General features: G+C 53.2%; 1 protein-coding gene across 4 annotated transcripts in view; it reads right to left on the bottom strand.

Annotated features, from left to right (window-relative positions):
- Nucleotides 1–13,436, bottom strand: part of Tns1 (tensin 1) — a 217,469-nt gene that overhangs the window by 176,556 nt on the left and 27,477 nt on the right. Inside the window, exon 1 of one of the 4 annotated variants that reach the window (XM_040753347.1) lies at nucleotides 8,108–8,245. The exons of the other annotated variants lie outside the window; for them this stretch is intronic. Within the exon in view, the coding sequence (XP_040609281.1) occupies nucleotides 8,108–8,140 (33 nt within the window). The 5' untranslated portion in view covers nucleotides 8,141–8,245. Of the gene's footprint in view, nucleotides 1–8,107; nucleotides 8,246–13,436 lie in introns of those variants that run through there. 4 annotated transcript variants of the gene reach the window in all.

Here is a 13,436-nt window from a genome sequence, read left to right as displayed (position 1 = left end):
GCCATGAGCTGGGTTGGGGTAAAACCCAGAGGGCACTTGCAGCCTAGTTGAATAACTCTGTGAGGGAGGTGGGCAGGAAGTCCCAGAACACCCCAGGCCCCCTCCTCCTCCCCACTAAAAGAAACAGTATTTGACATTCCAGCTAACCTTCCCAAACTCCCCATCCTACACCCCCAAGTCCAGCCCTTCCCCCAAAGCCTTAGAAAAGTCCTTCTCCCCTGTGCATAGAAAGAGTCCTTACAGCCTAGTGGGCAGTAGGGAGGCGAGTGAACCCTTCCAGACCGTGAAGAGACTATCCAGGCTCAGGCCTGGCTTTGTGATCCTGCCATCCTGTCCCGGGAAACCTGAATTTATAATCCGCGGTGAACCTGGAAGGCAGATGATGGCTCCTGGGCTCTGATCTCCTTGGACCCTTAAGCAGCTCTGGATGACGTTCCCTTCACCCAGCTCTGACAGAAAAACACTGGGCCTGGGATCTGGAGACCTGCTCCCTAGGCTTGAGAGCATCAACAGCCTTCTCTGGGCCTCCAAGTGCTCAATACAGTGAAAAGCTTAGGCCTAGGGTAGACAGAGTGAGGAGTGAGGGCTGTGGAGAGCACTGGATATGCAGGACACGTATGGAGACGAAAGTCAGGTCTATCATCCCAGAGGAATGGTGGGGACTCTGTCAGCCTCACTAGGAAGCAGGGTGTCTGGTGCTGCTGAAGAAAGGGCCAACCCATGGGTTCTAATGTCACAAGATGGTGGAGGAGACAGTCCTGGGGTAGCCTCCTCCCTCTGACACTCGATGTCACAACTCTAAACACCAGAGGCAAATCTTGCCACAAGAGCAAGCTGATGTATGAGTCTGGCTGCCACCCTGCCCTCCTTCCCCATCTGGGTTGTTCCTCGGGACAAGAATGAACCCCATAAAGTCAACAAGCCCATAAAACGTGCAGTGCCCTCCGAGGGCGGTGGCTTGTTAGGACAATGATTGCTGTTTTCCTGACAAGCGGCAGACGGCACATGGGGGACAGCCAGGTCCGTCCCTCCCCGCATTAGCAGGCAAGCCCAGAGGCAGAAGGAGACATGGCTACGATACGATACGAGGAGGGGTGTCCTTGCGGCTCCAGCCCTGTCCTACCTCCCCAGAGGCTAGCATCAGAGGCAGGAGGAGGGGAGGGGTCCAGCTGGAAGCCACTCTAGCCTGCCCATAAGCCCCAGCAGCAGAGGGCTTTCACAGCCTAAGGCCTTGGCCCGCATTAGCCAGAGGGTGTGGCACAACTGGCTGGACCATCAAGGGCCCTAGCCGGGCCTTGGGCCTGGCTGGGAAAAGCAGCTCGCAGGCAACTCCCTGCCTCAAGGGGCAGAGAGGCAGAGGGTTGTGTGCTCAAGGGGTCCAAGAGCTTCCTCCACCCACTGCAAGAAAATCCCCCATCTCTGCCCTCCTGTGTGTCTACACAGCTCTGGGTGACTGGAAGAAGATAGGAGTCTTCACGCCAGAGAGCCAGGCATCCTGGGAGATGCCAACAACTGAGTTAAGTGTCACCCTCCCCCTGCCATCCAGCCCTCAAGGTCCCCTCGCTCTTAGTCTAGGAGTCTCTCAGCCCCTGCTTCCCCGGGGCTCCCTTCCTTCCGGCTTCCCCTCCAGATCTCACCCTCACATACCCCTCTTGAGCCCCCAGCCAAGGGCTTGCCCGTGGTCTTGGTCACCCTGGTGGAAAACTGAGTCACTTCAGCTCCTCCCCATCCTCCCCACCCTTCCAGCAGCTAGTTGCCAGATCCTGTGACTTTTGCCTCCTAATTCTCTCCACAGACCGTCCCTCCCCTGCTTTTCAGTTCTGCCCCCTCTGTCCATTCCCAGCCTTGTCCCCTCTGCCTAGGGCTGTTGCATCAGCTTCCAGGACCTCCAACACCATCAAAACAACTTCAGCTCTGCAGGGGCCATGACACCTCACTCACCCCAAAATTCTTCCCCTGGCCTCCCAGGTGTCCGGAAATATCCTATGCTCACTCACACTGGCAGGAAAGTCATCCTAACCCTCACCCAGCCTTCCTGCCAGTCTCCATGCCCACTGCCCACTCCCAACGTCTGTCCCAAATCCACACAGGCTTTGCCCCAGCCATAGCCCATTCATATGCACCCTCAAGCTACCATTTCATGTCTCAGTAGCCTTTTTTTAAAGCATAGCAGTACTGGCACCGGAGAGATGGCTAAGTGGTTAAGAGGACTGACTGCTCTTCCAGAAGACCCGGGTTCAATTCCCAATACCCACATGGCAGCTCAACAGTTGTTTGTAGCTCCAGCCACATGGCGGCTCACAACCGTCTATAGCTCCAGTTCCAAAGGACGCAGCACCCTCATACAGATATATACATGCAAGCAAAGCATGTGTGATCCATCCTGAGCACTGTCCTATCCAGCAACTTCCTGGCAGCATACTGCCATCTGGCTGGCCTGGCTAACTAGGTCCTCTTGACACACATGGATTGTACAGAACTGTCCAGGACCCCTCTCCACCAGGGCAGCCTTAACTTTCTTCTTCTTCTTCTTCTTCTCCTCCTCCTCCTCCTCCTCCTCCTCCTCCTCCTCCTCCTCCTCCTCCTCCTCCTCCTCCTCCTCCTCCTCCTCCTCCTCCTCCTCCTCTTTCCCTCTGGAAAGCTCTGGCTGTGTTGGAACTTGCTTTGTAGACCAGGCTGACCTTGAACTTACAGAGATCTGCCTGCCTCTGAGATTAAAGGTGTGAGCCACCATTGCCCAGCCTCCAGTGCAACCTTCTAGATCTCATGCCTGATGAGACAGGGCCTGCCCCTCCCACAAGCATCCTCCATTTCTCCTCATCCTTGCCATCTCCATCTCCATCTCCCTCCCCTCTCTTTTCTCTTCTTTTCCCCACCCTTCTGTCCCATTTTTCCTTCCTCCCTCACAGGCTCTTTCACAAATTAGTCCCTGGCGTCACTGTGTCAAAACCTTCTGCTTCTCTGAGTGACATCAACTACAGGACCAGGAAGTCAAAGAGATATAGACAATCTGAGGTCCATGAACAGAGTCAGGTACCATGGTGGTGGATGGTATGGCTCCCTCCTTGAGCCCCCACAGTGACATCCTCCCAAGGGGCTGAGGAACCGTTCTGGATCACATAGATAAGGTAAAATGTGACAAAGTCTCCAGTCTATCAGAGACAAAGTCCCCAAGCCCTGCACTGAGCATGGACACTGACTGGGGTGTCCCCAGAAGTTCACAGTGATGACCCCAGGAGGGAAGCCTGACATTCTAGCACACCAGTGTGCCTGGTTTCAGGGTCATAGTCACCCTCGATTGCTTTTACCTCCAGACTTATGTTCTGGGGGGGAGGGTCACTTCTGTAACTAGTTTGGAATTCTATCTCCTTGGGGCTGGAGAGATGGTTCAGCAGTTGAGAGCACTGGGTGCTCTTGCAGAGAACCTGAGTTCAATTCCAGCATCCACCTGGTGGCTCACAATGCTCTGTACCTCCAGTTCCTCTTTCTTCCCTGGGTGCATGACACACATGCGTTACAGAGGCCATCCCCTGTCATATACACACAGGCAAAATGTTTATACACATAAAATAAATATTTTAAAAAAGGAAATTTATCTCCTGAACTGAGTGTGATGACACACATCCGTAATTACAGCATTCAGGAGACAAGAGGCAGAAAGGGATGGCAAGTCTGAGGACAACCTGGACTACACAGCACATCCAGGGCCAGCCTGGGCTACATAGCATCTCTCTAAAAATACAACCACTGGGCTGGGCACTTAGCTCAGTTGGCAAAGCACTTTCTCAACATGCACAAATCCCTGGGTTTATTACCAGCACCAGATAAAACCAGGCATGGTGGCGCACACTCTAGGCCCAGCACTTGGAAGGTGGATATAGAAGGATCAGCGGTTCAAGGTCATCCTCCATACAGTACAAGTTCAAGGCCGCCCTGAACCATACAAGACCATCTTTATGTATATGTTTATATGTATATGCATATCCTGACTTCTTTCCTAACCACCCTCCTGCCAAAGTCCCAGTTAGCCCCCGCTTTTTGGTAACATTCATACAAATTAGCAGTTGGCTACAAATTGCTTGAAGCACCTAGCTTCCTCCCACCCTGCCCCAGTGGATAGACAGGGCCAAGCAGTTAACTGGTTTCTCACCACGTGATCTCCAAAAGCCATCCCTCACCTTTGAGGATTCTGGACAAGATCTCCTTCAATCCAGAGGTCCAGTGACCTCCTGAACCCATCCCCTTGTCTCAGGAACACTGAGCCCATGGGCAAGGTGACTTAAACAGCCCTCTTCCCTCCCCCCCCCCCCCGTGACCCCCATCTATTGACCAAAGATACAGTGCTTGTCCCTTCCTACCTCACAGAATCAGTGAGGTTCAAAGGAAATTGAAGTGCACATCCATGGAGAAGACACAGAGAGAAGGCCGCTGGGAACACACACCACAACCAAAAGCAACCAGGGATTGGAGGATGGGGAGCAGTTACTACTTAGAGTCCATGATCAAGGGATGCCCAGGGAGGAACCTGGAGGATGGACCATGGAGGAACACTGCTTACTGGCTTGCTCTCCATTGCTTGCTCAGCTTACATTTAAATAACAACCCAGGCCCACCTGCCCAGGGGTACCACCTACAGTGGGCTGAGCCCTCCCACATCAGTCAGGAGTCCAGAAAATGCCCCCACAGATTTGCCTACAGGTCAGCCTGATGGAATGATGGAAGCAGCTCTTCAACTGCTGCTCCCTCTTCCCAGGTGTCAAGAAAAAAAACAAACAAGCAAACAAAAACAAAAAGCCTAACCAGCACAGTCGGGGAGGTGGGATTTGCACCCTGACAAGTCATACCCTGACCTCTGTAGAGGAGGACCTGCACTCTGGGGACCTTTGCGCCATTCCTATGACCCCATTCACATTGACCCTGGATGCCCAGCTAGGAAGAACTTCCAGAACAGAAAGCCCTGGCTGGCTAGACAGGAGATCACTTTCTGTCCTGCTTCTACTGCTAGGTATTAAGAGAGCTATCATTTACTGAGCTCTAGTGAGTGAGAGGCATTTGCCTAAAGCTATGTGGATTCCCACTGAAAATGTAGTAACTGGGTACATGGCTTAGTAGCAGAAAGTTCATCATGTATGACGGACGCCCTGGGCTCCATCTCTAGCAGTAGGAGAAAAAATTTATCACCCCTACAGGTAGGTAGGAAAACCCAAGGCACAGAAGGTGAAGAGCTTAGCCATAGTCACACAGCTCAGGAATGCTGGAACAGGGTCAAACCCAAGCACTTCCTGTCAATCCCTCGAAAAGACAATATGCTGTTTCTCCTTGACCTATGTGCCTCGAGCACGAGGGTCACTTTAAGGACCTTTGCAACAGAAGAGTTCAGTTGCTGGTGCTGGTTAGGACCTTGCAGCCTGACCCCACCCACTTCATTGAACCCCTCCAGGGGAAGAGAGTAGAGGGAAAAGGTTCAGAAAAGACAGTGGCACTGCCAGGACCAGAACCGCTCAAGGAACATAGAGGCTCTCGAAGAACTCTCCAACTGAAATAGTCACAGCTCAGAAACTGGGACCTGTCACTGTCTGCAGCTGGCCCTGGAGAACAGTATCCAAGTTTTTGTGAGGTCCAGAAAAGTCAAGGGACCACTCCTTGGCCACTGGGCTTGCTCAGGGCAAGGTCAGGGATGAGCTTGGTTCCAGTTCCTAGTTCAGGCCAAATGAGCCACTGTCCAGCCTGAGAGCCAGTGTCCTCACTAGAAGGAAAGGCTCCAGTCTGCCTCCACACCCACACTGACACGTTCAATGAATAGATGTGTAATTATTTTCTCAATAAACCCCACTTAGCTGTGTAAGAGCAACTGGAAGCATTTGGTGGGAAAATCGACTTCTGCATAATGCACAGCCACGCCCTCAACTAATAAAGCAAGGTTGGCTCCAAGGGCTTGTGAGGGCTCTGGGCCACAGATGTGTGACTTCATGGATGCAACATCTGTCATTCTTCCCAAGAAGAACGTGTGAACCCACATGCCCTGGGCAAGGCCTGCTTCCTTCAGACCCTGTCTTGACTGGCCCCACTGAAACCACATAACTAACTAGTTCTGGGCCCCAGGAGAGCTAGGCAGAGTCCCTGACAGTTAGGAGGGACACAATCCACACAAGTCCTGTCCCACCATGCCCTTCTCAGGGAGATCTAGGCCTATCACATCCAGAGGCATGGGATCCCCCTAAGCCAGGGAGGTGTGGAGTAGGAAAGAGGCTAACGTTTTCTCCGTGCCTGGGTCCCCAATCTTTTGCTTGTACTCTATGTGTCTCACTGCTTTACAGACAGGGAAACTGAGGCTCAGAGCAGAAGCTGTCTCCACTAATACTGCCTGTCTGGTAAATGATGGAGTTAGAATTCCAGCCCAGAACTGCCTGATAGCAAAGTCCACACACACACACACACACACACACACACACACACACACACACACACACCTGCCACATGGCCAGGAACCTCTCAATGCGGTTAACTCCTGGAAAGTTTCCACAGCCTCCATCCAGGCCCTTCTTCTGAATGGTGCACCAAGTCCTCTCCCCTACTGCTACCAACAAACCCCAGTCTGGCCAATGCCCACCCTGGAGAAAGAAGGACTGCTACAACAACCTCGAGCAAGACACAGCATTCCAGGATGCTCCCTCTGCCTGTGTGTGCCCTCCCCCTGGGGAAAGACACAGAGGCATGATGGGCATAGGGGCTGGGGCATCCTAAGGAGGAGGCAGAGGATAGAGGGGAAGGTGAAGGCTCTGCTGGTCTTAACAAAAGCTCAAGGAAGCCCATCTATACCTTCCTTGATCACTAGGCCCTGTTCCCAGGGAGGACCTTCACACTCAAGGACCTCACTGTGTGCCAGCCACTGCCCAGGGCACCAAGACACTCTCTCCTGGCAAGTTCTCTGAAGATTCCTCTCTCTCCATGGGGAAACTGAGGCGGAAGACCTCCCCTCAAAACCTCTCAGTAGATGTACCTACTGAGTCCTCCTGATGTCATCCATGAGAGTCTAACTGCATCCTCCCTGCAGACACCCTACCCACCAGCATCCTCAGCCCAGACAGGAACCTGGCCAACAGCCTCATTTTACAGGCAGCAGCAGCCCATCCAGCTATTGAAACATCCCCTGTACAGGATACTCCACAATCCTCAGACATCTCCCGGCACCCAAGTCCATGGGCCACCCAAGACCCTCACCTTCTCCACAGAGTGCCTCTGGGTACCTAGTGCCTTCCATTACTCCCTCAGCCTCAGCCTGCCCTCGGCTTGACAGGCCTCCTGAGGACTGTCTAGAAGTCAGGGAGGGCAGGCAAGCCACATCTGGCCACCCTTCTGAAGCCCCTTCCCCCAGCCAGCCATGGCTCTCAGAAGTCTCAGCCCTGGATGACTTCCTCACCCTCCTGACCCCTGTGCATACCTCCCACAGCCCTGCAGAGCCCCTCTGAGAAAGGGGTCTCCTCTTACCTCACTCCCAGCAGCATCAATCCCTTTCCCATCCCCCCTCCCGGGAACCTCTGTGCACCACAGCTTCTAGCCTTAACCCTCCAGCGAGGTCCCCAGCCCTGTCCGCAGAACCCCCAGTCCTGCACACATCTTCTCAAAGGACAGACAAAGACAGGGAAGTCCTGATAAGAATGGGAGACTTTGAAGGAAATCTCTAGAAGAGACCAACGTGACAGAAACAGAATTCCCGCGAGCACGGCTTTTCTGGGTTTAAGACTCCAGATGACTCTTATGTGTCCCCAGATCCCCATCTCCCACCCCTGGCCGGTGCACTGACCACTCCTCCTCAGATTCATGCGCTGAGCCACTGAAGGGAGTGAAGATTCCCAACCCAGAGGAGCAAAAACAGGCTCTAAAAAGAAACCAGCTTTCTGATTCTGCTCACAGTGCCTCCATCAATGGCGGGCTGAGGGGAAAGGGGGATTGAAGGACCCATAGAGGCAGAACCCAGAGCCTATGGCTTCATCTATTCTGTGCATACTCCCTTCATCCCAACACCCCTCCACCCCCCACCCCCGCCCTCCGGATCTTGGCTGAAGGGTAGCGGTAGGACCTCAGAGCTAAAGCAACAAGAACCTACCCAGAGCATGCAGGACAGGCAAATCCACGTCATCCTCACGGGGTCCTGGTCCTGTGCTGTGGGCCACGTGGGGGCCTGCCAAGGGCCCCCCGAGCTTTCAGTGCCCACCAAGCAGGCAGAAGGGAGTGCAGAGTCCTAAGCGGCTGGTTCAGTCAGCATCTGGGCCTCCACTCCCCTCCTACACCCCCCTCCTCGCCACTCCTCCCCTTGTCCCAGCCTCCTCTCTCTCTTCTCTCCTCCCAGACTCCACAGCCAGCTGGGGGGTAAAGAGCTCAGCTTAGCAGGGGACTTGAGACTGGCAGGGCCAAAAGAGATGGGTGTCTGTCCAAGGCAGGGCTCTATGAAGCCACACCCTCCACAGGCATAGCACCCCTGGAGCCCTGGAGGCACCCTCCCGCCTCCTCCTGATCTGGGGTCTTGCAGCCTGAGATCTGCTCCAAATTGCATACCAGTACAGGGACCCCCAATCAAGAACCTTCCAGAACATCAGTGGACAGATAGATTCTGATGGCACAGTCCCGGGTTCCTGGGCTTCTCCCCAAGATCCCTGGCCTTGGAACACACACTCATTTGAGTACTTGCAGCTAAGACAGACCCTGATGCTGCTGCAGGCAAGCTCCCCAGAACAGGACAGGCCTTGACATAGGAGAAGCTGGTGATGGGGAGGCAGAGCCCTGCCCCCAGGCTGTGGATTTCATCCCAGTTTTTTTCCGATTTCTTCCTCCCCTTTCTTTCTTCCCTCCAACATCTGTCCCAGCCCTTCCTGCCCTCTGAAAGGGAGCCTGCTGCAGGCTCCTGCGAGACTCTGTTTTTCTTGACTGTACCCTGGGCCAACATTTGGTTTGCATTTTCCCACTTCCTTCTCCTCCTCCTCCCCCTCCTCCTCCCTCCCCTCCTCCCCTCCTCCCCCTCCTCTTCTTCCTTCCCTCCACTCCTGAGCTCAGCCCTCTCCTTCCCACCCTTTGCCGTGCAGTATCTTTACCATAATGCCCCCACCCCACTCCACCCCAGCCCTCTGTGCTCCTGCACCTCTGTCCCGGGGGACAACGGGACTGGGAAGAAGACCGTTCGGGTCCAAATAATGTTCCCAGGAAGGCCCGCAAGGAGTCCAACAGAATCTGCCCCAGGCCCCCTCTTGTCTGGATCCACCCCCCCCCCCAAAAAATAATAAACCATTTCCCTCCTGGGCTCTGGTCTGGCTGGACCAAGTGAGGGGTGGGTGGAGGCTGTGGATAACTCTCTAGAGCTGTCCAGGGAGGACAGGGGCTCAGCCAACACCCTCTGTGGATGCACAAACAGTGGGAAGCAGTCCAACTTACAAACACACACAAGGCCAAGGACAGGGCCCCGCCCAGAGTAGGCACTTGGAGACCATTTGCCTGGACTGAGTCACTCAGCAAGAAAGTCCTCTGGCCTGGGCTCCGACGCACGCGTATGAGCCACGTGGACAAAGGATTCCATGTCCCCTGCCTCTCTTCTACCTGTCCAGGATCATGCTTTAACACTGTCTATCAATGTCATATACAGCACAACCCCAGAGTCCATGGGGATCTGTCCAGCCAGGTATGCAGGCTCCCAGCCTAGCCAAACTATTCACCTAGAAGCCCAGCAAGGAGAGGAACATCCTCCCTCGTCACCTGAGAAAAGCCTACCCTGCCAGATACTCAGGCTGTGGACTACATAAATGACTAACTAGCAATTGCTTAGTGAGTGAGGAAGTAGCAGACACCGAAGTGAGGTGTCTAATTCTGGCCCTTCCCAGAGCAAGTGCCAGAGTGAAGGGCGTTTGGTGGGGAGCCTGAGTCCCCTCTCCATCCTTCTGCAGAGCTGTGGGGCTGGGAAAGGAGGCTTGCATCCCCTGCCATGGTCTCAATGCCTGCCTGCATCCCTAAGCCCAGGTTCCCCGTTCCCAAACCTGCCTGTTAGAGACCAGCTAGTATCGGCTCAGAAAGAGCCTGGTTTTCCACGTAGCCAGGAGGACTTATAGCACCCCCTACAAACCCTCCTCCCCTCCTCTTTTGGTTGGAGCATACAGCAGAGTTCTGAGTGCCCAGAGCACTTTCTCTGCCCAGGCCCATCACCAGCCCTCCTGGATCTTCTTCTCCCAGGCCCCTGGAGATATTCAAGGGCTCCCCTGCCTACTCTTGGCTGCTGTCACAGAAGACACACTTCCCAGCGGCTATCTGGGAAGTTTGGGAAAATCACCTTGGAAACCAGGCCAAAGACACAGTAACAGTAACACCAGTCTCCTTTCCTGGGACCAAATCCACCAAAGGGTCCCCTTAGAGGAGCCAAACTCCCGTATCCCTTTTTGCCAGGCCTCTGGATGGGCTCCCCTGTACTTTAACCCTTCCCTGTAAAGAGGCACTTTCTACTACTTAATGACCATCTCCCTGTTGCCTGTTAAATGCCAGCCTTGTTGCTTTCAGCTCTTCAGAGCTGGCTGTGCCCTCCCTGAGCTGGACATGGGCAAGCTCCAGAGACAAAGATGCGCTCTGTGTTTGTATCCCTTGAGCCAAGTATACAGAAAATGATGGGATGGCTCAGCAAGTCCTATGAATTTTCCTCTGACCTCCATACAAGTGTGCACACACATACACACACACACACACACTCACACAGAGAGAGAGAGAGAGACATATGCATGTGTGCACACCCAAAGAGGCATGCACATGCAATACATAGATATATACAAACATAAATACATACATACATACATACATACATACATACATACATACATACATACATGCACACATCCAGGGTCACACTATTGGAGCCCTGCGTGGCTTGGAACTCACTATATAGAAAAAGGCCTCAAACTCAGAGATCCCACCTGCCTCTGCCTCCTGTGCACTGGGAATAAAAACATGAGTCATCATGATGTGTTAAATGAAATTTACAAAACTAAAACTTAAAAAAGAGCCTGGCATGGTGGTGCAAGTCTTTAACCTCACCACCAAAGAGGCAGAGGCAGGTGGATCTCTCTAAATTCAAGGCCATCCTGGTCTACATAATGAGATAATGAATTGTAGGACAGCCAGAACTACACAGACTAGAGAAACCACCATCTTAAAAAATAAAAATAAGAGAAACCTTGTCTCAGAAAAACAAAAAATAAAATAAAAAGGATAAGTCAACCGATCAGCCAGTCAACAAGTCTAACATATTTTCCTACTGTTAGTATCTCCTATCCTCTCCCAAACCCTTCATTCTCTGCTCTTGCGTAGATCTGGGCAGCCCAACCTGCTACTATTGCCTATTCTCTTATTTATTTATTTTTTAGTTTTTGCTTTTGGTTTTTTGAGACAGGGTTTCTCTGTATTTTTTTTTTTTGGAGCCTGTCCTGGAACTCGCTCTGTAGACCAGGCTGGCCTCAAACTCACAGAGATCTACCTGCCTCTGCTTCCCGAGTGCTGGGATTAAAGGCATGTGCCACCAATACCTGGCCTACTCTTGCAATGTCCACCTATCATCAGGACCCTGGATTTCTTCCTACTGCCAGTCATGGCCGCTGATCTGAGTTCCAGCAGACTGCAGACTCACTAGTGGTTTTTCTCATCTTGGGAGCCCCATATTGTGCCTGGGGCCTGAATGTGTTACATGCAGCAGACACCGGGTACATCCTGGTGAGCTGGCTGGGTTCCCTGTGGGTGACTCCAGAAGCCTACGAGCCCAACCACACCCAGTGCCACTCTACCTCGCTGACAGACAGCTAGGCAGCCCTTACTGGCTCCATTTCAGCCCTCCCTTCTGTAGCAGAGACCTCCAGGCTCCTCCCTCTAGCCCCCTGCTCTGCAGCCAGCTGAAGAAACAGACTTGGCTATAGGCTCTGGGCCAGTGGTGGCTTCCAGACCCCCAGGGAGGGTCCGTGGGCCTGGGAATGAGCTAATGGAATTAAAACTGGCTGCCTCAGTTCCTCCTCTGCTCCTCAATTTCCTTGCCTGCAAAATGGTCAGGCTGATGGTCCCCAGTGTCCACCCCACCCCCACCCCCCAGCTCTAGTCCCTGCCTTGTTAAAGCTTCCTAGAGCAAGGTCCACCCAATCCATTCTTCCCACCCCTGGAGTATGTCCCTCAAAAATCTCTGCTACTGTCTCACCCAGTTCTAATTATGGCACTGAGCCACCCCCTGTCCCCACCTGCCACAGAAGTTGAAGGTCACAGAGTTTCAGAGCTTTTTCCAGCTCAGCCGGTCTGGGTGTCACAGGAAAAGACTTCGGAGCCTGAGGGAGGGTGGGGAGGCCAGCAGAATGCAGCTGTGGGGCTCAGACTATAGCTTGGGGGGGGGGGAATGCATCCACATGGGCTTCTCCTCGGCTCACTGGATGAATCTCACTATTGATGCCCCAAATGTACATGTTTATGTAAAAACTGACTACGAAATATAGACATTTTTTAAAACTTGGAAGATATACATATATTTAACTTGGAAGAACAAACTAAGTATCTGACAGAGTGACCTGAACTCTGGGACATGTCTCAGGACATGTCTCACCGCAGGCCCTGTGGAGCAGATAACTAAATGCATTGTTCTCAAGGGCAGTGGAGAGATCTCCCAGGGGTCACATTAAGAGCACAGTTCATGGTCCACTGACTCCCAGACCCCAGATTTCCCAAGTCCTCCTATTTCTCCCAAGCATCCTGCTCCACAGACACCACAAGGCCAAAGCTAGCCCTCTGTCCCTACACTGAGCACTCCTACCCTGAGGTTGGACACCCCAAGCCCACCTTTAAGCCAGAAGAAGATGCAGAAGGCTGGGACCCCCAGCTGTAGATCCCCACAGCACTCAGCCGCTAGATACTACCTTCCCCTCCTCTCCCCCACCAGACTCTGCCACTTTCCCCATCCCAGGGGACACCAACCATCCACCCATCCTACCAAGCCTCATCTTAAAGGTGCAGGAAACTGAGGCACAGAGAGGTTGAACAACTTGCTGGAGTCACACAGCTAGGACTGAGGCAATGGAGCCCTGGGCAACTGATTTCTCACCTCCTGGAGACAGACCTTTGTTTTGTTGTCCTAGGAACATTACAGCCAGTCACCCAGGAACAGGAGTCATGCTCCCATGTTCCGGTAACTGTTCACTTTCCACCCCTTATCCAAGAGCTGACAATACAGCTCCAGAAAGGGGGTCAGCTGCCCTGCCCAGCAGGGTAAAGGGGACAGACACACAGGAGAAGAGCTAAGGTTAAATGTTCCTTTGACATGGGTCAAGATGAGACCCACTGGCTTTGCCATGGCAAGCAGGAGCTGGACCCTGCTGCTCCCTGGCCCATCCTTTCCAACAAGCTAGGCTACCCGCCCCACCCTAGGCACTCCTTGAGAT

This window comes from Mesocricetus auratus, unplaced genomic scaffold (genome assembly GCF_017639785.1).
Source record: "Mesocricetus auratus isolate SY011 unplaced genomic scaffold, BCM_Maur_2.0 Super-Scaffold_100010, whole genome shotgun sequence".
Classification (NCBI taxonomy): Eukaryota; Metazoa; Chordata; class Mammalia; order Rodentia; family Cricetidae; genus Mesocricetus; species Mesocricetus auratus.
The sequence above is the reverse complement of the archived record's forward strand: the minus strand, read 5'-3'. Positions and strand labels throughout refer to the sequence as shown.